The sequence below is a fragment of the Neocloeon triangulifer genome, unplaced genomic scaffold, assembly GCF_031216515.1.
Source record: "Neocloeon triangulifer isolate White Clay Creek 2 clone unplaced genomic scaffold, ASM3121651v1 ptg000014l, whole genome shotgun sequence".
In the NCBI taxonomy this organism is placed as follows: Eukaryota; Metazoa; Arthropoda; class Insecta; order Ephemeroptera; family Baetidae; genus Neocloeon; species Neocloeon triangulifer.
In genome coordinates, this window is record NW_026775556.1 from 2,062,121 (window position 1) to 2,083,896 (window position 21,776).

General features: G+C 36.0%; 3 protein-coding genes across 4 annotated transcripts; 2 read left to right on the forward strand and 1 right to left on the reverse strand.

Annotated features, from left to right (window-relative positions):
- The first annotated feature begins 3,010 nt into the window (after positions 1–3,010).
- Positions 3,011–13,671, forward strand: LOC132201472 (uncharacterized). Its single transcript, XM_059627654.1, has 7 exons — positions 3,011–3,208; positions 9,478–9,836; positions 11,122–11,246; positions 11,354–11,495; positions 11,645–11,921; positions 12,091–12,499; positions 12,662–13,671. Exons 2-7 carry the CDS (start codon positions 9,485–9,487, stop codon positions 12,929–12,931), a joined length of 1,575 nt encoding a protein of 524 aa, XP_059483637.1. The 5' UTR covers positions 3,011–3,208; positions 9,478–9,484; the 3' UTR covers positions 12,932–13,671.
- LOC132201470 (dual specificity protein kinase TTK) lies at positions 13,564–16,871 on the reverse strand. 2 transcript variants are annotated; one of them, XM_059627653.1, is made up of 9 exons: positions 16,710–16,871; positions 16,342–16,486; positions 15,781–16,255; positions 15,035–15,565; positions 14,834–14,982; positions 14,612–14,778; positions 14,370–14,560; positions 14,006–14,312; positions 13,564–13,951 (listed from the first exon to the last, which is right to left on the reverse strand). In XM_059627653.1, the coding sequence occupies exons 2-9, from the start codon at positions 16,464–16,466 to the stop codon at positions 13,845–13,847; spliced, it is 2,052 nt and encodes a 683-aa protein (XP_059483636.1). In that variant the 5' UTR covers positions 16,467–16,486; positions 16,710–16,871; the 3' UTR covers positions 13,564–13,844. The 2 variants fall into 2 exon arrangements, with proteins under 2 accessions (XP_059483636.1, XP_059483635.1); XM_059627652.1 differs by having other exon boundaries at positions 13,566–13,951; positions 15,751–16,255.
- A 164-nt stretch (positions 16,872–17,035) lies between these two features.
- Positions 17,036–21,553, forward strand: LOC132201468 (VPS35 endosomal protein-sorting factor-like). Its single transcript, XM_059627649.1, has 20 exons — positions 17,036–17,256; positions 17,392–17,488; positions 17,552–17,746; positions 17,811–17,967; positions 18,018–18,238; positions 18,297–18,430; positions 18,485–18,646; positions 18,801–18,969; positions 19,025–19,197; positions 19,249–19,349; positions 19,409–19,590; positions 19,660–19,803; positions 19,853–20,019; positions 20,075–20,237; positions 20,299–20,491; positions 20,543–20,682; positions 20,739–20,901; positions 20,952–21,085; positions 21,159–21,290; positions 21,343–21,553. Exons 1-20 carry the CDS (start codon positions 17,231–17,233, stop codon positions 21,436–21,438), a joined length of 2,949 nt encoding a protein of 982 aa, XP_059483632.1. The 5' UTR covers positions 17,036–17,230; the 3' UTR covers positions 21,439–21,553.
- Positions 21,554–21,776: the final 223 nt, after the last annotated feature.

A 21,776-nucleotide genomic window follows, 5' to 3' on the forward strand; every position in this document is an offset into this window, starting at 1 on the left:
CGCTGGTGCTTCTCACTGATTTTGTGGAAACAATTAAAAGGCCATTCACTTTTTCGCTAATTTTCTAATCAAAGGCCGGTGTTTTAAAAGCTCTCATTAGCAGCCATAGAGGTAGGAAGCCAATTTGTCAAATTGCTATCGGAAGCGTAAAACTGCATTTCGCGCTCAACAATTTTGCTTTTGTTTTGACGAAATATCACCGCACCTGCTGGCGAAGACGGGATAATTATCGCACTCACTTTCGGCTTGCTGGACATTGACTAATTCGCAGCGAGCGCCGCCAAACCCGTTTGGACGATCTTGACAAAACAACGCAAGACTTTGCGAAAATTAACATTTAAATTGCTTTATCCAAGTATAGATTTCTTTCAATTATATAATTATTTTTAAATGCCAAAATGTAACTGATTTAAAATTGAGCCTGATTAAATTTTTTGATAACTTGATTTATGACTTTTTTATTTCAAATCTTTAGTTTAGCATGATCCCGGAAAAATTATTACTAACAATAAAAATAAAATTTATTGATGCAGGAGAATTCATAGTGTGGGCAACTCTTTAAAATCTTCATTTTCTTTTATATATTTTTGTAGCGCAATTTTCAGTTGTGCCATTTGCCATAGCAATAATATGTATTTTATTTCTATTTTAAATGGCGCTTCTTTTGTTTTAAAGCGTAACTCATATTTATATTTTATATCTAATTTTTCGTTTGAAACCACGGAAGCGTGGAAAGCCTTGGCCATGAATTGTGGCGATGCAGCACAATTAAAAGCAACGCACACGCAATACAAATGCACGTGCTGGCTTTCCATTGTGCGTATACACAATTTTGAATTACAAATAAAGCGTATTTTTAATCTACACACGTCAAGAAATGACAAATTGAAAACAATAAAATTGAACGTACGCCAATAGTTTTGGAGTCTAGACCTGTCGTGAGAGAAAAGTTTTGTTATTTTGCCATATGGCGTACTGACAATGACACATCAAGCGCGAATTAATAATAATTTTGTAAAGGAGTGTTTGAGCATAAATAATATTATAAGCACTATAAAAAAATACGTACTGTTATGTTAGTTGCATGGTTTCAAATACACAATTATATTGTCGTCCCAAGCGTTATTATTATTTTATAAAATAAGAATCATATAAATGAATAATTAAAAAAGTTTATATTTAATGGAAAAAGATGCCGAAATTTTATTATATTTTCTGTGGCCAAAGTTTGAACTGCCGGAATTTTATTATAATTCTTTGATTGCCTACAATAATTATTAATTAAAAGCAATTAAAAGTAGTATAATTGGGATTCTCATGGGTACATTAAAATTAATTTCGCTGGAGTTTTACCTCTGCATTGATTTAAATTTGAAACTTCCAAAAGGATTGACAAAGTAAATTTACTTTGTGGGAAAAAACTGCAAATATTGCAAATCTACCTCTTCAAAGATGAAAACCCACACGCAGAGTCCGCAAGGAGGCGCACCTAAATTTTCTGCGAATGCATCTCGCCCACCCCTATGCTATGCCGCCTGCCCATTTTCTTTTTGCACATTATAAAAAAGCTCTTCGACACATGTACATTTCTCAACGACTCCTCCATAAATCTTTGTCTAATTGAACTTCAAATCTCTGAAAATTATATCAATAAATTTCTTAACAGACTTGATGTATTGCAGGGTCCTTTTGAAATTTTGAAAACAAAATCTTACCATTTTAATTGCAGTTGATTTAAGGTTATTGGAGCAGTTAGAAAAAACGCATTTAGTTTCATTTCGATCCATGAACATAAATATTCTTTTTTTCAGGCCAAGACAAAGTGTCTCATCGGCCTGTGCCCTTATGAGCTTGCTCTTATTTTTTTTAATTGGGTAATTTTTATTGTAACTTTATTAACATCATATTCCTTGACCATTATGATTCATTATTTAAAAAAAATTATATTAATTTCTTGCATTTAGATTAAAATTTATCATTGTTAGGTTAGTTCTTTGAGTTCTTCAGGACGAAATATGTATTTTTTTTATACACCCACTATAATTTCTTCCTATTAAAAATATAACAATTTCATGAATAATATTTCTCTCGTATAATTGGGCCATTCTTGTATTGGCCCATGTTGTAATCTCCACTGAAATGTGCAACTAATAAGATTCATTTTAACATTTTTTGTCGAGAATCTGGAACAAATAATTTATTTCTTTTTAAAAGCGAATTTTAAAGGATTTGCAAGGTGAACTGTGGCCAGAGTATAATAAAGTTACGGCAAAAATAAGCCGCAGCAAAATTTCTTTTATAGTCGTAAAACTTTGACCACGGTTTTTCATTATTAAGATATATGCCATTATTGTATAAAGTATTAATTTTGCATGATATATTAACTTTGTTTTTACAAAAAAGCCTCTTTTGGTATTTTAATATTTTCGGCCTGCTTTTAATATTGTAAATATTGAATTCAAATCAATAAATATTAAATATAAAGCAGATAAAAATAAGTAATGTTAAGATTAATGCGATCTGAAGAATGCAGCTTTTAGGACTAATATTTTTTTCCCATGCTGATAAAATTGATCAGGCAGATAGGTCTCCTGAATTTTCAAAAGTTTCTGCAGAGTTATTTATTAAATTAACGATAAATATTTATGATTTTCCCTGCAAATTGAAATATAGAAAATAATTATTGCCTCTATCCTCCATGAAAATTGTCTTATGCAATTAAAAGATGTTTTTTTCTTCAAAGGCATTATGAGACAAGAATTTTTTTAAAGAGGTCGTTTCCTAATGTTGTTTATTAGTCAAAATTTAATTTTATAGAGGGACAACGATACATGGTTATTCACCAGAGGTACTACTGCTAGCAGGGGTGCAGCACCCCTTGGCCTGTACGGGGGCGCCTTTGCAGCGCGGTGGCGCCACGGTCGCGGCGTGTGCGCCCCTGCGTCAATCGCGGCGCTGCTGCGGTTGGTCCCGGTTTTGTGCTGCTCTAGTGCTCGGCTCGCTCCGCTTGGCTCGAGCGAGTCAGTAGAGTTTTCGAACGAAGAGCTGCTGGGCGGCTGAGTGGGTGGAGACGCGCGTTAAAGCCCGTGATGCGCCCTTCCTCAGCGCGACTTGCTGCCCGAACGGACACTGGACAACAACCTCAGCCGTCCACTTCAGCACAAGGAGAACACCACCGGTGACATAGCGCCCATGCGCCGCCCGACAGGTCAGTCAGCAAATAATTCCATTAATGTAAGAGAAAATCGATCCGCTATTTAGCAATAGTAGCATTAAAACAATTATTAGAGAGAAAATCATTGCTTTTTATGAACACAATTTCTAGAAAATTTCAAAAAGTTTAAGTTCCATTTCAAAATTCACAACAGTCGTCGCTTTTTTAATTATCTTTGCTTCATTTTATTTGTTTTTCTTGAAAACTATATTCCACAAAATTAAAAATAATCAGATTTAAATTACAGTAGTTCGGATTCATAGATTCTTTGCTTGAAAACAGAAAAATGATAAATTTATTTGCAGTGTATATTTTGAATTATAATTTGAATTACATCTTTCAAAAATTACTCAGTCTTAATGAGAGATTTTTATTTTTAAAATAAATATATATATTTCTCGCTTACAATAATCCAATTTAACATAGCATCTTAACTTGAACAAAAATAAATTAATAATTAAATTCGTGAAGTTCATCATATTTTTACATTAAAATTCCACACCAAGTTAATCATTAAATCATTATTAATTAAGCAGAACGTGGCTAGAATAATCAATTCTCTCTGTGAGGCGTAGAGAAGGCGTATTAATTTTTGCTCTTTCTATCACATTTAATTCAAATTATACTTTTCAGCGCTTTCAAAATTTAATGCCGCACTTTCGTGATAACTGTTGACGAATTATGTGTTAATGTGCAGTGCAATTATTTCAAAAGGAAATCGCGACGAGAAAACCGTGCTTCCTGATGTCATAAAATAACGCACAATATTTTCATTTTGGTGCAGACTTTGTTGCAAAACTCGAGTTTCAAAGGCTGCATTTTTGTATTTTATTGTTCTCTATATAACTGCAATTTTAACGTCCCCTATAATTTATATTTACTGCGAAGAGTCGCTCGTTATGAATATTATATGGTGGCGGTTTTTAGCCTCATTCCACTTCCCTTTCGATAATATTGTGAGCTGCCGGGTGAAAATCGATCCGCAGACCCTTGAACTCGCGCTGGCCCAATTTTTCACGGTGAGAAAGGATGCTGCGCTGGATCTGGCGCCGCACGCATCAGTGTGGGAGATGTTTGTGCCAGGGTATTATTCAATAAGTTGCAATTCGATAAACTTGTAAATTTGTTTATTTTGTGTGAGTGTTTTTGATAGTTCACAAACTAGCCAAGGGACTTGGGTCAAGACGCGTCATGACCTTCCTTTAGATAAATGCAGCCCTCTCTTTAGGCGAATTTTTCTTTTCTGGAATAAAATTAATCAAGTTCTTCTTCTCACAAGATTGATTTTTTTTACTCTCCATTCAGATCAGATTAATAAAAAATTAAAAATAATACAAAACATTTTTCATCCAAATTAATATAACAAAATATTAAATAAAACTAAACTGAAAACCTGCTGAAAACCAGCAACCTATTCATTTTAATTAATCACAGGTTTTGTGCATTATTTATTTTAATAAAATCTTCTTGCGTTTTCTTATACAAAATAAAAAAAAATTGTGAATCCTGATTGGATTTAACCTTTTTAATTTCATGGTAGAAATTATTGTTTCCAAATAACAAATGAAATTAATAAGTTTTAATAACATTGATGAACAACCTGAAATTTATAGAAAAAAGCGTCAACCAATAATCGGTGCTAGGGCCCTGAGCCCTGAAGCACGCCGGATGTGACCTCACAGGGCTCTAACCGCGCACCGTTAAAACGAACACACAAACTGAGTGCGGCTCTACAAATTTCCAGCCACACGAAAAACCACCTTGGAACGTTACATTTTCGACGACTACCAATCATTGAGCACATTATGCCCATTATGAAAAAAAAATATTTATCCTTGTATCATGAGCAGGGATGCATTGAAGTGAGAGCAAAGCCATGTAATTAAGAATATCAGAATTTTTTATTAATTTAATTTTACTTTTCTTTGTACTAGGAAAAAAGAATCGGCAGATAAAAAACTCATGAGAAGAGATGCATATGAAGGCTAAAAACAAAAATTATTTCGACAATTTATTTATATTTCCTTTTACTAAAATGTGCAAGTGAAGAATTAGAATCCATTGAAAGTCATATACTTTTTTTCCTTAAAAAAAGTGGAATGCATAATTTGACGAGATTTTGAAATAAATCGTGATTATCTGAAGCTGCATAAAATTAAACATGAATCAATGAAAGCTGAAGAAAGTTTGAAATGATAGGTATAAGTTCTTATGCAAGAGTCGAAATGATGGCACTATTTAAGTTTTGGTATTATTTCGTTTAAAATTTAAATGGAATTTTTGAGCTTGAATGCTCTTCAGCAAAAAGCTTCAAGAATTTTAGATCAGCGTTGAAATAATCTTATTTTAATATTTTGTCATGTTTCTATTTATGAAAAGAAGATTTGAAGAACGCATTTTCTGTATAAAAATAGTTATAATACATTAAAGTCCATTCAGAAATTTTTCAATTATTTAAACCAAAAATACTTTCACAGCAGAATTGTTGAAAATATAATTATCAGAGTGGTAAGTTGTTTTTAAAAAGAAAAACCTGAATTATAATTATCCTCCGATTCTATGCCACTTATGAAAATAATTTATTTAATTTTGAAACTTCTTGTTTATTTTGAATTAGTTTTCTAAGTTAAAATATTTCGAAGAAAACAATATCTTCCTTAGCAATGCCCGCAGTTGTGATTTCAGAAAAAGACCGCTCAACAGAACTGCACTTTACAATCTTTAAACCAAAGTTTACGACTCGTTGTTTAAAAAAGAGAGAAAGTTCATGAGATTTTGTATGACTTCTCAAAACTGCGTTTAGGTTATTTGTAACAAGAAACATTTTCTCCGGAAATCGAATGCGCACCAACTGATGAAAATGCCGTTGATTGATTCTTTCTAAATAAGTTTTATGACAAAATGAAGTACGATTTAAAGTGTGTGAATCATTGCACTTTATATTTAAACAAAATGTTTTCAAGTGACGCAGTAAAATACAAATAAGGAAGGATAGCAGTAAAATTTGTAAGCTATAAAATTGGAATGTGCAGTGCGCGTCTTATTCCCACGGCTTTTAAGTGGGCGAGTCTAATGAATTCGACGTCCGTGACATTTTCTACCGTGTCTCTTTGACCAATTTGTATTAATCTGAATCAATTGTGGGTATATTAAGTGGATCTCAAAGAGACATCCAGCGGCCTTTTGTTTCGCTCATTGTCAGACAGCTTCGACATTTTTTTTGTAATTTGTTTTTTATATTATTTAAAATTAAATATCAGGAGTTAATTTTTATGTGTTTTGTGTGAATGGAAATTATTTGAATTCACATAAAGATCTATTTTACTCTTTTTGTATAATTATGCCTGTTCGCCGAGGTCTATATCCTGCTTCTTCCTGCGCTTTATAGGAAAAAATATGCTCCGGCTGCGATGATTAAAGAGATAATTCATAGTTGGGTGCACGCGAGTAAGTTACCGCCACGGGTGCAGTGGCCACGCGACCATATACCATTCTACGTGTTGGCCGTTGATTTGAGTCAATTTTTTTAAGTTACACATTTTTCAATACAAACCGACTTTCTTTTTTCTTTTAATTCCGCAGCGTTCTCGACATGCTGACAAACAATATAATTCTTAAGTTCAATCGAGGACAGCACCGGATACTTTCTTCAAACACCCACGGAATTTCAATGCAAGAGGTGGGACGTGAGCGATAAGCAGCCGCCGGCGGCGGCGACAACGACGGATTGTACCGTGTGTGTGCCCTTCAGCCTCGCGCACAATTAAATAAGTACGTGCAGGATAATTATCGGTCGCTGCCCCACATGTATTTCCGAGGAGAGAGCATCCCTATCGAATTATGTCCATCCTCGTCCCACTCTTTCAAAAACATCAAGCCTATCCAACACAGCTTCCTGTCACTTTTTTGTGCCATGCCCCTGCTCTATCTGTGCATCGTTATTATGATAATCTTTTTCGAATGCATTAATGCGCGGATGCGGGTCTTCCTTACTAGTTGCCCACCCTGCATCTATGACTCTTCTATGATTAACTTCAGTTTCATAACTCTCAAAATTTATTTTATTCCGCAACAAGAATTTCAGGCAGCTTTTTATTTTGGAAATAATTTAGATATTAAAGTAGATTGGTGAAAGAGACATCAATTTTTATTGTATTCTAAATTCATTCTGATTGTGCCATTCTGATTCAAAATAATATATGTTTAATATACTTCACTTTGTTAGATTTTCAGAGGAAACAGACTTCTTGAATATATATTTAAAGTGCAATCTTTAAAAATATACGCTTTTGCAAGTTTGATATAGTGAATTAAAATTAAATATTTAGCAATTTTCATCCTTACTTAAAATTTTTACAATCGACTCGTTAAAAAAGCAATCTTTGCGGAGACTTCACCATATTTTACCTAAGACTTTTTAATTAAAATTTTAGTGCAAATGTTTTGCCTCTTTTCTACGAATCTCTTTGATATTCAAGATTTTTTTCTATGAAATCCTTGTAACCAACAAATTAAATTTTCTCGTCAAAATATTAATAGTTGGTTTTGTTTCATCAATTATTATCATCCTCGCGTTTTCAAGTCTTTTAAATGTCTGGCGGCTTCATAAACATTAATAAAGATTATTTTGAGATTGAAACGCGATCTGTTTCTTTGTGCTCTGAAATCGAATATGTTAGTGTGACGCCTACATTATGAATACAAAATTTTTCCTCCCACGTCAAGCAATACCACGCTGCACTCAAGGAGAAGTTAGTTCATTGGTGACTTTGTATTCTGCTTCAGAGAGTTTCTCAAAACATTAAAAAAAAGGAAAAATTTAATATGAACCTCTCTAGCTTGAAATGTAAACAAAAATTGATTTTGATAAATTAGTAAAATTATGATGAGCATCTCGGCCAAGAGCGTTTGCTTTCGCCGGCGTCGCTCCACCATTGCCAGAAATTCACTTAAAATTTCTATGCGTATAGTCGAATAGAATGCTTTTGATTGAGCGGAAACAGAGTGAAATTGAGAGCGTTTGAAGTTGTTACAACGAGGTGCAAGTGAAATCTGATTTAATCGAAAGCTCCCACCTAAAAGCACACTTAAAACCTGGAAAGACTTTTGAATTATACAACGCTTAATTCTAGACCTTATTTAGTAATTTTATTTAAGATAGTTTACAATGGCGTGACCCCTGGAACTAAATTTTTTATTTTCATTGCTTTGACTTTTCGTACTGAAAGTGAATGAAGATTATATTTATTAAGAGCCTGACTAAAATTAATAATTTTAAAATATTTATAGTTATTAAATAAATGAAAAAGGCAGACACAAAATTTAAATCATATTTGTGGAATTTCTCAAATTTCTATGCACATATCGATCCATAATATGAGTCATTTTGAATTTCTTCCAACAAATAATTGAATAAATCTTCTTCGCAATCGACCATAAACTCTGCGAGACGATCATATTAATAACATCCCATTTGCCTCTCTGTACAGCCACCAAGTCCCCTCGCAGATTTCTCTCTTCTTAGCCAGTAAGCATTCAATCCCCGTGTGTCTGCTGTATAGAAATCTACTTGCGTTGGGGCAGGAAGCAAAAAAAGAGAAATGCGAGGGGTTGCAATGTGTGGCAGCTGCGTGCCACCAGAGCAACCATGTGTGAGGGCAGGAAAAAAACAAGCTGGGGTAAAAAGCTGTGTCTATGTGTGTTACTAAATAAGCTATTGAACATAAAAAAAATAGACAAAATTCCAGGGCAACCTGTCCACTGAGAACTTGCAACGCAAGAGCGTCACGAAACAAACTATTAGGAAATTGTCGGTGAAAATAATCAAATTTTTTTCATTCTCAATTTTCGACAGTTTTGTGAGGGATCTCAAATATAAAAAAAAAACTATCATAAATATCAAACCAAATTCTTCACGTCTAAGCAATGATTAGAAAACTCATTTGGATATGCATTTGTTTTAAATTTTAATACCTCAAATAAAATTGTGGTTGGTCTGAGCAATTCTAGTCTTAGGCTTTCTCAAATTTAATGAATGCTGAATTTTTGGTCTTGTTGGATGTAAGGACTTACACAGAAATGCAGTTGCAGTGTTTTTATAAATTAGATTTTTGTATTAATTATTTGACGTTTTATTATAGAAACATCAAAGTGTTAATTAAATTTATAAAAGCAACTATATAATTTTTTATTTCAAATATTTACAAAATCAAATGGAATTGGAGAATTTTAGATGTGACCCAAAACTTTTTGTGTGCTCACAGCTGCAAGATGATGAGCAGCGCTCTTTGTCGCGGTCTGCAAACTCAGCCGGTGTCGCCGTCGCGGCCGCATGACATATGGAGCCCCGCTCGCCGCTCGTACAGCGGCATCAGCACCCCAGTGACCTCGACCCCAACCAAGAGCTACTTCATGATGGGCTCCCGCCGCAGCTACTCGCCTCCTCGGCGACCCCAGTCGGCGCCAGGGGCGCGCGAACAGCGACTGACGGTGCCGGCGGCGCCCGAGATCGAAACTGAAGAAGAGTACGTCGAGTTTTACCAGAAGCGAATCCTCACCGCCCAACAAAAGCAGTTGCTGCCTCTGCAAGAGGACCTTGCTGACTGGCTCAACAAACTTCTGGGTGAGTTTGATAATTTTTGTAATTATGTAATTATAATATAAAAAACGTTCAAAATTATTGACTGAATTTTTCTCTCAATAATTTATTGAAAAATTTAAAACCAAATATAAAAGAATGAAAGATGGGCAAAAAACTTTCACTTCCAAAAAAAAAAAACTGCTTTATAGTTAAGTTATTCCACTAAAAAAAAGCTGCTCTTTGTCCAATGAATAATAAAGACTTCAGATGTAAGTAAATTAAATTAAAATTTAATAATCAACACTCATTGCCAACAATTCTAACAAAACTAAATAATATATAATGCCAGATAATTTGAGCTGCGGTATATATTATGTTGCATAATGAGTCATGGGACGGACCATACGCGTGAGGTACAATATCGATTTCACCCATTCTTTATTGTTATTGTACTCGCACCAGCCCTGCGTCAGACACATTTTTCACTTGATTGGCCATGTAATGAGTAATGACGTAAACAGTTGATTCACTTGAGCTTCAGAGTGCTGTCTTTCAATTATAGAAATTAAAATTTGAAACCATCCAGACGCGCGCTTTTAAGCAGAAAAGCTCCCCACTTTTCTAAGTCTTCTCCTTGAAGTTGCCGAAAATTTAGTGAAAATATTAAAGTTCACTTGTAGGGTCTCGTGCATGTCTCATCGTTCTTTTGCAAAATAAATCTTTAAGCTCGGTCAGCTCTGGACATATTGTTTTTACTTGGTTTCCTTCCGTCTGAATCACTGCGGCACTCATTAACGCGCAGACTTATCCAAAGTAAAAAGAAATGCGAAAAGGGCTCTGTGAAAATTTTTATTGCAATTTTACCGGGCAACGCTCATGTCTCAATAGGAATGCGCACGAGTTGCCCAATCCTTGTTTAATCAAAAAAATCAATTAAAAGTAATATTTAAATAGTAATAATTTTTCACAGTTTGACGCTGAATATTTGTCTGAAAATTTTCAATAAAAATTTACCGGATTTTATACTAGGTTTTATTAAAGGGATAAAAAATATGGGAGAAAGCCTGTCAAACAGAGCAAAAAGTGGCCGCGCGGAACAAAGAGGCCTCATTAAAACTGCGTCAATAGAGCGCTTATCAGTGGGAGTTTTTCTGCGCCAGAAAAACAATAACCTCCATTGCTCAATTGAGCCATCCCTTGGAGCCATCCCTAAGTTGTAATGAGACAATTAATGTAATCGCTAATAATAAGCAAAATATTAAAATTTAACTTTTACTAATATTTTGCAATTAATTTTGATTCCATTTTGCCGGTGTTTTTATTTTAGAGTCAAGCGATGTCACTGCTTTAAACTTTATGGACGCTCTCGACGATGGATTAGTCGTTTGCCGTTTAGCCAAAACCATCCAGGAGCAAGCTCAACATGCTGTGGATGAATGTCGAGCTAAAGGGGTAAGAGAAATATTTATAGACTTAAAAAAAGTAATTTATTTTATTACTATTTTTTTCATTAATCAAAGGATCTTAATTTAATATTAATTTCATTACTTAATTTTTAGCCTGTGCCAAAACTAAGTGGCCGAATTTGGCAAAAAGCTGCAAAAAGAAGCTTCTTCTCAAGGGACAACTCCGAAAATTTCATTAAATTCTGCCGGCAATTAGGAGTACATGAAAATCTCATTTTTGAGTCGGATGATTTAGGTAAGTGTCAATAAATTATATAAAAATCATATAATCATAATTATTTTTGAAATCTTATCACAGCATAATTTTTTTTCTGAAAATTATTTCTATTAAAAAATTTAATGGAATAAATGACAGAAAATTATAAGATGTATTAATTGTTTTAGTGATGCACGTAGCTCCCAGGAATGTGGTCATCTGTCTGCTAGAAGTGTCCAGGTTGGCGTCGTCCAAGTTTGGAGTTGAGCCTTCAGGACTCGTTCAATTTGAACGAGAAATCGCGGAATGCTCGTCTCCCTTCAACAACAGCAGAATGTCACCAGCACCTGGCACAGCGTTGTCCGACTCTGGGCTGTCCGCTGCGTCTCTTATGTCCTGGCGGCCACAGTCACCGACTCGACCTTTACAAGAGGAGGACGACAAGAACAAACTAAGACTCGCAAGGTAACAATTAAAAAGTTATTGCACTGCTATATTAAAAGCGAAATCTTCCTGCCGTTATTAATAACTTAAATAATTTATTTATCTAAAAAACTATGATATTAATTTAATTTTTGTGCTCTTATAATTTTTGTTAAATTTTCCAAGTTTTTAATTTCTACAAAAATTCCAGTTCATCGTCAGTGCTATCTCTGGGCTCTCCTGGCAGCAGCGGCCGCTGGTCTCGTCCTGGCAGTGCCGGCGAAGAGGACGAGGAACCGGACACTTGGCGAGCCACCCTGCCTTTGCTTGAGGACGCCATCGAGCCAGACACAAGTTCTCGGTCAGGTCGCACAAGGAATGGCAGCCTCTCAGACCTGAGAAGCCGAACGCCTTGCGAGGAGCGAAAGACCAACAAAGGCCTAAGTGAATTGGACAGGAAGGTCGAACAGGCCGCCAAGGCTGCAAGGAAGCAGTGTCGCTGCGAAGGTAGTGACGGTGCAGACGGAGACTCCAAGAGTCCCAAATGCACCAACAAGCTCATGGTCAGACGCCTTGGAGGTGGAAAGTACAACATTGCAGGACGAAATGTTTTTGTCAGAGTAAGTAAATTTTAATAAATGCACTGTAAATTTTTTGCAAACGTTTTTATACATTTTTCTTAAATATATAATTGTTAATATCATCATATATATTTATGCATTCCAATTTAATGATGATATTATTTGAAGAAAGTTTTCATTAATTAATTATGCATTTATAAGCTGTTGAAAGGTCGGCACATGATGGTCCGTGTGGGTGGCGGCTGGGACACGCTGGAACACTTCCTGGAGCGCCACGATCCTTGTCAGGTTCGTGTGCTGGGTAGGGGTGATTCTTCAGCGGCCAACTCGCGCAGTAACAGCCGATCAAGTGGTATAAACCGCATCGGCCTGGCCAACAACACTCCCCGCAACTCTTCGCCCGCTACGCCCAGTGAAGGATTTTTGCACATCCGCGCCAAGTACCGTAGCCCACCGCCTGCCCGCAGCTAAATGTTGACAAGGATGTTAGACAAATGCGTTATAAAGAAAAGTTTGATAACTTAATTTCACAAAATCTCTTATATTTTACATTATAAATCTCAAGTAATGAAAATCCATATATGCATTTATTTGCAATCCAGCCATCAACTGTGGCCTTTATGTAGAAATGTAATTCTTTTCTTATCTATTGCTTTTGATTTTTATAAATTGGACTGAGTTTTCCATTTTTACTTATGCTTAAAAAGACCAGATAATAATTTTTGTATTTTGCCATTAATGAACTCTCTCCGTTTCCGCTATGCTAAGTTCCTTTAACTAGTTTTATAAAATTACTCATCCAAGTTGGGTATTACTCATTTTAGAATTGTAAAAATAATTTTTCATTCCAGTTAATAGACTCAAAGTGTTGTAAAGACAATTTTTTCCAAACCAGGAAAGTATTTTTAATGACTGTACTGTAATGCACCCAGAACACAAGTTTGAAATATTTTGTGCAATATTAATCAAATGATCGATAATGTTACTTACGAGACAATTTATCAAAATGCAATGCAGACGCATTATATTTATAAAGAACAATGATCACTAAGTGACAAAATTATGTTTGTGCATGTTGTTGAATTTCAAGGATATTGTAAAAAAATGCAATATATTTAATGAAGTGACATGTTTGGTAGCATGATTACTTTAAAAATTTGCTGTATAGCATTATATCGAGGTGAAAATATTAAATAAAAAAATCTATTAACAAAAAAGATGTTTAAATTGTTAAACTATATAATAATATTCTTACATTTTATTTATTTTTAATTTTTATGTAGCACAGTAATCCACTAATCAAGCTTATATTATTGTTCCATTAAATTTAATTCAGTCACACATGAGAAACAAAATGCACTGGTTTCAGTAACGTTGGAATCAATTATTGATTTTCGTTGGCTTTTGCAAGAGCAGAAATCAACAAAGGTGCCAGCTGCTTGCCTAAGGGATGCTCCTTCACAAGACTGGCTAGTCCGTGGGCTAAAATGTCTAAAGGTTGATTTGATTAAGCATTTAATTACCTTGTCGATAAAAATTACTCACCCAAATGTGGCTTCTGTGGTTTTGGCTTCTCGCAGCCACAATATTTGATTTTCAACAAATCTTTGGCCGAGGGTCGGTCGGCAGGGTTATGGGAGAGGCACAATTGGACCGTTTCAAGAAGAGGGAGAGGAATCAGGCCATCCTCTAACATATTAGGGCTTCTTTCTGGAAACTGGATTACGTGGTTTGGGTCACAGATTGCTGCGGTCTTCTGTTGGTAGTTCTTGATGTGTTGGAATGGTGTCACACCGTACAGGAGGCAGTACAAAATGCAGCCCAGAGACCAAATATCACTCTTGAAATTGATCTAAAAATTATAAAATCAGCAAACCAAATGATTTTTTAAATTATAATTTTAGCTTACTTTTACATTGGTCCCTTGGAGGGCTTCGGGACTCATGTAGTTAAAAGTGCCCGCAGGATGTTCTTTAATAACGCTGGTCATATCAGTTTGGATTGATGAGGCAATGCCAAAATCAATCAACTTGAGTTGGTGGAACCCAACTTCGCCAAACAAGAGGAAATTTGCAGGTTTCAAATCGGAGTGAATGATTCCTAAATGGATAATTTTTCAGGATTACAAACTTTTCTGCCAAATAAATTTACCTTGCTCGTGGATCGCAGCCACAGCCGCAACCATGTCTTTCCAAAAAGCTTCGACCGTACTGACGCGCATGTCCTTCCTCTTTGCGCGGTCCTTGAGCAACGCCGACAAGTCACGCACCCCTTTCTCCATGATCACAAATAGCACCTCCTTATCCTCACACAGCTCACTAGAGATAGAGAAAGTTATTAATGCTTTCTCAGTTTTCAGTTGAGAGAAATTACAAATCTATGAGTTGGATGACTCTTTCGCATCCTTGCATTCTGGCCAAAAGACTTATCTCGTTCAGGAAACCTTTCTTGGTGGCTTCATCCGATTCCTTGAGGCAGACAATTTTCAGTGCAAATTCACTATCGTCGGACATTCGAAAGACCTTTGAAAACAAATTATAGAATAAATAAATATTTTTGGGAAGAAATAAATACCTGAAAAACTTCACTAGAACCTCCCTTGCCCAGTCTTTCTCCCTTTCTGTATGGAATGTCATGCACCACAATATAGTCATGGTCTCCACTGTCCTGTCTGAGCTTCTGCTGAGGCAAAATTGGCTGTTTGAACTCAAACGGCTCCTTTTGCTGGGGGAATGTCTTCTTTGCTGGGACAGGCGTGTTGTGTAAAATGTGGTTGGCCTGGAATGACTGTTTGCTGCTGGAGAATAAGTTTCCTTGCTCAATCGTTTGCACATGATCTCTGAAAATGTCTACGCTGTCTGGAACATCAGGCGAGGACGAGTGGAAAAGAGTGCGAGCAGCTTTTGTGCAGAGTGATGAAGGTGCTGCGCAAGGTCGCTTGGCGCTAAAGTTATTCATAGCAGCTGGAGACGTTTCCATAAACTGTTGCAGGATCTCCTTTTTCCATTCAGGTGTCGGCTCTTTGCAATCAAGGTTGGGCAAGTTCTTATTTGTGTAATTCTGAACATTTTCCTTGTCAATGATGTGAAGGTCTTTTTTGTGAGACTAGAAAATAAAAAAATAATCTATGTAGTGTTTATTGCCAAGCCACGCTTCACAAATAAGAGAAGAAATTACTAATTTGAGCAGAAAAGTTTATAGATGTATATAAGAAATTTAAAATGCTTTTAGAAAAAAGCTGATTTTCTTGAAAGCAGATTATGAATGATCTGAAAATTAACTATACTTACACCCAGCGTAATATGGTTCGAGTGAATTACCTCTCTACGATTTAGAGGTGTTATGGACTGAAGAGGTGCCCTTGTGGAGCTGTGCATTTGATTGGCCCTACTGATGTTTGGTTGAGAGGGTGTCTGCACGTCAAACATAGTGTTCTGAGCATTGTTTTGAGCGACATTTTTTGGAAGTGGAGTGGCTCGACTATTAATGTGCTGAGGAATGGGACTCCCATGTCTGTTGCTCATTTTAAGGGAGGATACAGACGGAGAACGCCGCAGAGGAGCATCCTCGTTGGCGTGCTTATTGCTTCTCTGCAGCTCTTGCTTGATGGGGCTTTCAAACAAACAAACTTGACCCACGTCCTTAGAGATGTCCACTCGGAGAGACGGTAAGGATGGTGAGCGAAGGAGAGGCTTTCTTGCCTGTTCATTTTCCTTAGCATTACCAGCTTCTGGACATTCGTTGGGAAATGATGTTGAGTTTGCTGGAGTTCCATTTTTATTCATTTGAGTCAATCTAAAAATAACAGAGGATTAAAATAAATAAAAAAAAACTTAAAAATAAGCAGCCGTTTGACTTAATAAAATTTAATTTGCACATACCTGGCAAAAAAACTGCGAGATCTGGGCAATGTTGAAGATGGTTGAGTTGGCCATTGATGTCCGGAATGACCAGAGTGCTCATCCCTGCCCTCGTCTTTTAAAGCAGGCATGGTGTGTTGATACATCTTAGACGGACGAGGAATCACTGCAAATGCAAATTAAAAAAATTTAAATGTGTAGAGCAGTTCGATAAAATAATTTTTTGTGTGTGCAAAGTAAAGGTGTTAGCAGAAATCTTAGATCTATGCTGGGCTGCTGGAGCTGGCGAGCTGCTAGCCGAAATCGTTAACAAAAAATGAGAATTTGAACCATACCAGCACTAAATATTTTGGATTGGTATGGGCATTAGAATTTCTTAGTTTTCTTACCTGCTTTCAAGTATAAAACACGTTATTTCTGTCATGTCCCGTACACTGAGACGAAGAGAGACAAGTCTATTTATTGTGATTTTGTGCGGGCCGGTGCGTTCAAGCCCGTTTCCGTTACAAAAATGACGTTTTCGAATTGTTTCAGATCTTGACCGCTTTTTCTAAATGAGCCAATCGGAAAGTGTCAGCCATGATATCGACCAATCGGATGCCGTCTAGCAGTCACGTGAAACCAATAAGAATCAAGCTGTTAGACGAATGCTGTCCAATCAGAATAGAGATTTTGTGGGCGTAGCTATTTACTTTTTTGTAACTAAATAATTATGTACTTCCTATCTGTTCACCATCGAGTTTGACACAATCTTTCTCACTTTCTCAGTTGTTAACTATTGTAACATAAAAAGTATAAACGCCAAGGAGCCCAGAAGATGCCTGTGTTAATAAGCATTTAAACTTTGTTGAGTCGGAATCGTCAGCAAAAAGATTTTCAGTGAAAATCTGATCTTCAAGCTTGGAGAAAAATGTCCAAGTCAAGCTCTTTCGAGTGGTAAGATTACATAAATTATGTACAATGTTTTGATGTGGTGGATGTCAAAATATTATTAATAAGCAATGAACCGTATTGGCTTTTCATTTATTTTTATTAATATATGTATACCATGAAATTAATTATGTATTGTAGGGTGCCAAGGAAAAGAGATTTTCAGCTGGAAAAGAAGTTCTTCAGAAGTCATCTTGAAGGTGTGACTGAACATCCATTGAGACCTCTCATAGGACCGGTATTAATTAATTTCAACTATCATTATCATAATTAAAGATTTTTTTTTTAAATTTTTTCAAAGGTGACAGAAAGTAAATCCATAAGAAAAAACAGTAGCACAAATTTGTCTTCACCAGGAAATGCCCAACCCCGCAGGAGTGTAACTGCAGTTTTAGCTGATCCTCTCGGAGCAGCTCTAGATGGAATGGATCCTCTTAGCCAATTTGCCAAAGAGGAGCAGGATCCTCTTTCAAAAATGGCAGCTGAAGATATATCTGTGAGTTTGAAGGCAAATTATGTAATATGAGTACAATCCTGATTTTGTTATTTTACAATTCAAGTGGGATCATTCTGAGACTAAAAGAAAAAACTTGGAAAACCTCGATGAGGAAGTATCTCAGGAAGAGTGGACGGCAAGGAAATCAGCTATTTTGTCAAGGTTTACCACCTCTGAAAAATTGTCCATCATGACAAGCTTTTTGTCAGGAGGGGACAAAGGTAGACATTGACGATTCATGATTATTAAATTAATTAACTTAATTTTACAGTGATTGCAAGACCTCAAGCTGTTGCTCCACCTCAAAATGCAACGATTGAGAAAGTGAAAAACCGTTTGGAACAGTTAGATGAATTTGAGGAGGGAACTGTTTGCGAAGAGGGGGATCTGACACAGGGCGAGTATACAGCCAGAATTGAACAACTGAATGCTGAGTTAAAACAAGCATGGAATTCCGATCAGAGGGTCAAAGCTCTCAAAATCGCTATTCAGGTATGGAAGATTTTTCAAAAACCAACCAAATAACTTTTTAATTATACTTTTATTCTAGTGCTCAAAGTTGCTGGCAGACACAAACGTAATCCAATTTTATCCCAGCAAATTTGTGCTAGTCACCGATATTCTAGATATTTTCGGTCAATTGGTGCATGAGCGGCTACGTTCCAAAGCTGAAGGAAACAAAACGTAAGTTTGAATATTAAATTATTGTGGGGAAGCCAATATTTATTTTGTAAACAGGCGTGGGCGACTTCCAGTTGACTTCACACCTGACATGGTTCCAGAAGCTGCAAAAGAGACCTGTCGAAATTGGTTTTATAAAATTGCCTCAATCAGGGAATTGGTGCCAAGATTTTATGTTGAAATTGCCATCCTCAGATCCTACAGCTTTCTCACCTCTAGGTAAAAATAAAATATTTCTAGGTTTATTATTATTTACAAGAAAATCATTGCTAAGACAACTTTCAAAGAAAAATAATTACTGTTGATGCCTCCTTTAGACTTTTCTATTTTCACTTTTTTTAAGGATGATAATAATGAAGTAAACTGATTCCAGTGAATTTACTCAAGCACTTTTGCGCCTCACCGCAATGATCCGTGGCATCGGTGACCCCTTAGTTGCTGTTTATGCAAGGTGCTATCTATGCCGAGTGGGTTTGTCCATCACCAGAGACAGGGCTTACATTCATGAAAACCTGTATGATTTCCTGGCTTCCCACAAACAAGTACTAATTTTTAGGCATATTTAAGTGAACTGAATTCTAATCGCAACTTTTACAGCTATATTGCCGAAGTGTTCGAGCTGAGCTGTTGAGACAAAAGGTGGACATGGGTAGCTATTTGACCCTTTACACACCTGCCCTGGACTGGATCCTGCGACTTGCTGCTAACCCAGGGACAGAGGAGCAGCTTCTTGATGTTTTGAATATTTGCAAGAATCTAAATGTTAAAAGGTTAATTCTTATATTATCTCTAAAATATATTTTCCTAATGTTGAATTTTAGTGGTTTGGTGCTCAATTCAGTGATGGTTGCTTTCAAGGCTGTGTACATAGCAGCCAGAGCAACCCAGTTTGTTGATTTGATAACTGGCTGTGATGATGATGGTAAATGTTCATAATTGTCCATTGTTCCAAAGTTTGAAATGACATCAAATGAATTTTAGGATTTCCTCAGTACATTTTATTTCGCACACTGGGCCTCTGTGTCGTAGCAGCCGAGCCCCCTAGAGAACAACATCTTCCACTTTTGAACCCAGTTTGGAAAATTGTCAGTCGGCTGTCTGACGTCAGCCACTACGCAGCTTGTGCAGAAGTGTGGATAGAGTTTGCCGTAAAATATTTTGGAGTAAGGAAGTTTAACAAATTTTTACAGCCCTTATATTATTAAAATTATTTTTCCGTTTAAATTTTTCAGAAAGCCGAAGTAAATGCAATCCTCCATGACATGATCCGTCACTTAACCCCTAACAGAGCTTTTGAAAACCACTACCTCCAAATGCAGTCAGTAGTGACAATTTTGCTGAGAAACACTCACGATCCTGAAATTTTATTTGGAATGGTAAAACGTTCACCTCTGTTAAAAAATAAGACTTAACACAAGTTTGCAGGATAAATTTTTAACCTTCATTGACATGTTCCACAAAGAAACAATCAAAGTTGAAGTTTGCAAATCTATCATGGAAGCCTACTGTAGGCAGAAGCAAGACTCGGTTCGAGACCCTGTTGTAATAAATAGTGTCATGTTTCTGTGCCGAGTTCTTCATGACTCTGTGAAGTAATTTATATTTGTAAACTGAATTCAAATCTTTAAATTTTGTTCCAATTCACAGTGCCCTTACAGTGGACGACGAGAAACGGCAAATTGCTCAATTGATTTGTGGCTTTGTTAAATCAGTTGATTTTGGTCGAGATTTTGAGTTGCAGCTCAATTTTTATGTTGATGCTAGGGCGGCATTTACAAATTTGGATTACATTCATGTCCAGCTTGTTCAAGTGAGAGTTGCACAAATCACGGACTAGCTTCATATGTCAATTAACACATTCATTATTACAGTGTGTGAACCACCTTGCTGTAAAAACGAAGAAAATTGTCGGAGGTCACCATACCAGGAAGACTGCTTCTTTCGTCAGGGCCTGTGCAGCTTACTGCTTCATTACTGTGCCTTCCATCTTCAGTGTGATATTTCGTCTAGAATTATACTTGTTGTCTGGACAAGTGGCGTTATCCAATCAGTGCTTGGGCCAAGGTAATTTAAATATAAAGTGAATTTTTTATTTATTAAATTTCATATTTACAGCCGACGCTTGCTTCAAAGCTGCCCTGAACTTGATATTAGAATTTCCTAAGACAATTGAAGAGGATGGAAAACAAAAGAGCTCAGATTTCTTTCTTGTGTCTTACATGTCGAATTTCATGTCAACTCTGCTTATAGTGCCAGTAAGATTAACTCTCAAATTATGAAAAGCCTTTATTTAAATTGACTTGTGCCAAAGGATCCGCCAGAGCAAGGTGTTCTTTATATTACCAGAGGGTTGTTAAATTGTATCCAGCACTACGAGTGGGAAAATCCAGCTTCCAAAATGAATCTCTACCTTCAAGTATTAAGTTTGTTGGCTGCAGCCACGCAAGAATCTTATCCTTACCATATTGAAAAGGGTTATTGTTAAAAGCTATTTTGATTTTGGTTTTAATGTCTGTTTGTTTAGTTGCTTCAAATGATGCTCTCTATGGTTCTGATCCAAAGTTTGTATCGGAAATCAACAGAATATGCGGTGTCGTGGTTGAAGAAATTTTCTCTCAATTGCGCATTTACGACGAAAATGGAAATCTAGACAAACAAGTAATTGTCTTTTTACTATTGATTTTTTTCTAGATCATGTATTTTTAAATATATTGTTTAAAAAAATTTTCAGGCTAGTCTCTCATTAGCGCTTTTAAATAGGATAATTACATTCACTGACTTGAGAGAACCGATTTCTTTAAAGTATGCAGGGAAGCTCTGGGATCTGAGTCACAGGCACAAAAAACAAGATCCAAGCTCAGTTGTGAGTGCATTTTGAATTTTTAGATCATTTATGCTGATATTGTATTTTGCAGGCAAATACCCTTCAATATTTGAGTACTAGGGCTGCAGGGCCAAATGGCGAAAAGTGCAAAGAATTACTTAGCCGAATCCAAACAGGTGGAAGTTGATTATTGAAACCAATGAACAAATCAAAGTGCCATTCCATTATTTTACTTATTTGTAAAAAAAATTTAAGTAATGGGTTGCAATATAAAAATAAAATTTAGATATTTTTGGAGATTGTACCATGTTCCTTATTTTGTTATCATTGAATTTTTTAACTTTAATGAGAAGGCCCCCCAGCCAGCTAAGCAAAATAAAACCATGCACTTGAAGCCCCAGTGAGAGAAGTCACTCCAAATGAAAATCCAAACCTTTGCCATCTATTGATCACCTTTAACAATTTATACCTAGAAATTTACGACTGTTTCTCTTAACAAAGACTCTTGAAATCTGATCAAATAGG

Bases quoted from the DNA above. Each gene is read 5' to 3' on its own strand.
- LOC132201468 (XM_059627649.1), top strand. From the start codon at position 17,231: ATGTCCAAGTCAAGCTCTTTCGAGTG. The intron at 19,350-19,408 runs GTAAATGTTCAT...AATGAATTTTAG, and splicing joins AACTGGCTGTGATGATGATG to GATTTCCTCAGTACATTTTA. The intron at 19,804-19,852 runs GTAAAACGTTCA...ACAAGTTTGCAG, and splicing joins CTGAAATTTTATTTGGAATG to GATAAATTTTTAACCTTCAT.
- LOC132201472 (XM_059627654.1), top strand. From the start codon at position 9,485: ATGATGAGCAGCGCTCTTTGTCGCGGTCTGCAAACTCAGCCGGTGTCG. The intron at 11,922-12,090 runs GTAACAATTAAA...CAAAAATTCCAG, and splicing joins AACAAACTAAGACTCGCAAG to TTCATCGTCAGTGCTATCTC. The intron at 12,500-12,661 runs GTAAGTAAATTT...TGCATTTATAAG, and splicing joins GACGAAATGTTTTTGTCAGA to CTGTTGAAAGGTCGGCACAT.
- LOC132201470 (XM_059627652.1), bottom strand. From the start codon at position 16,466: ATGTATCAACACACCATGCCTGCTTTAAAAGACGAGGGCAGGGATGAG. The intron at 14,983-15,034 runs GTATTTATTTCT...TTGTTTTCAAAG, and splicing joins GTTCTAGTGAAGTTTTTCAG to GTCTTTCGAATGTCCGACGA. The intron at 14,313-14,369 runs GTAAGCTAAAAT...TATAATTTTTAG, and splicing joins TCCAAGGGACCAATGTAAAA to ATCAATTTCAAGAGTGATAT.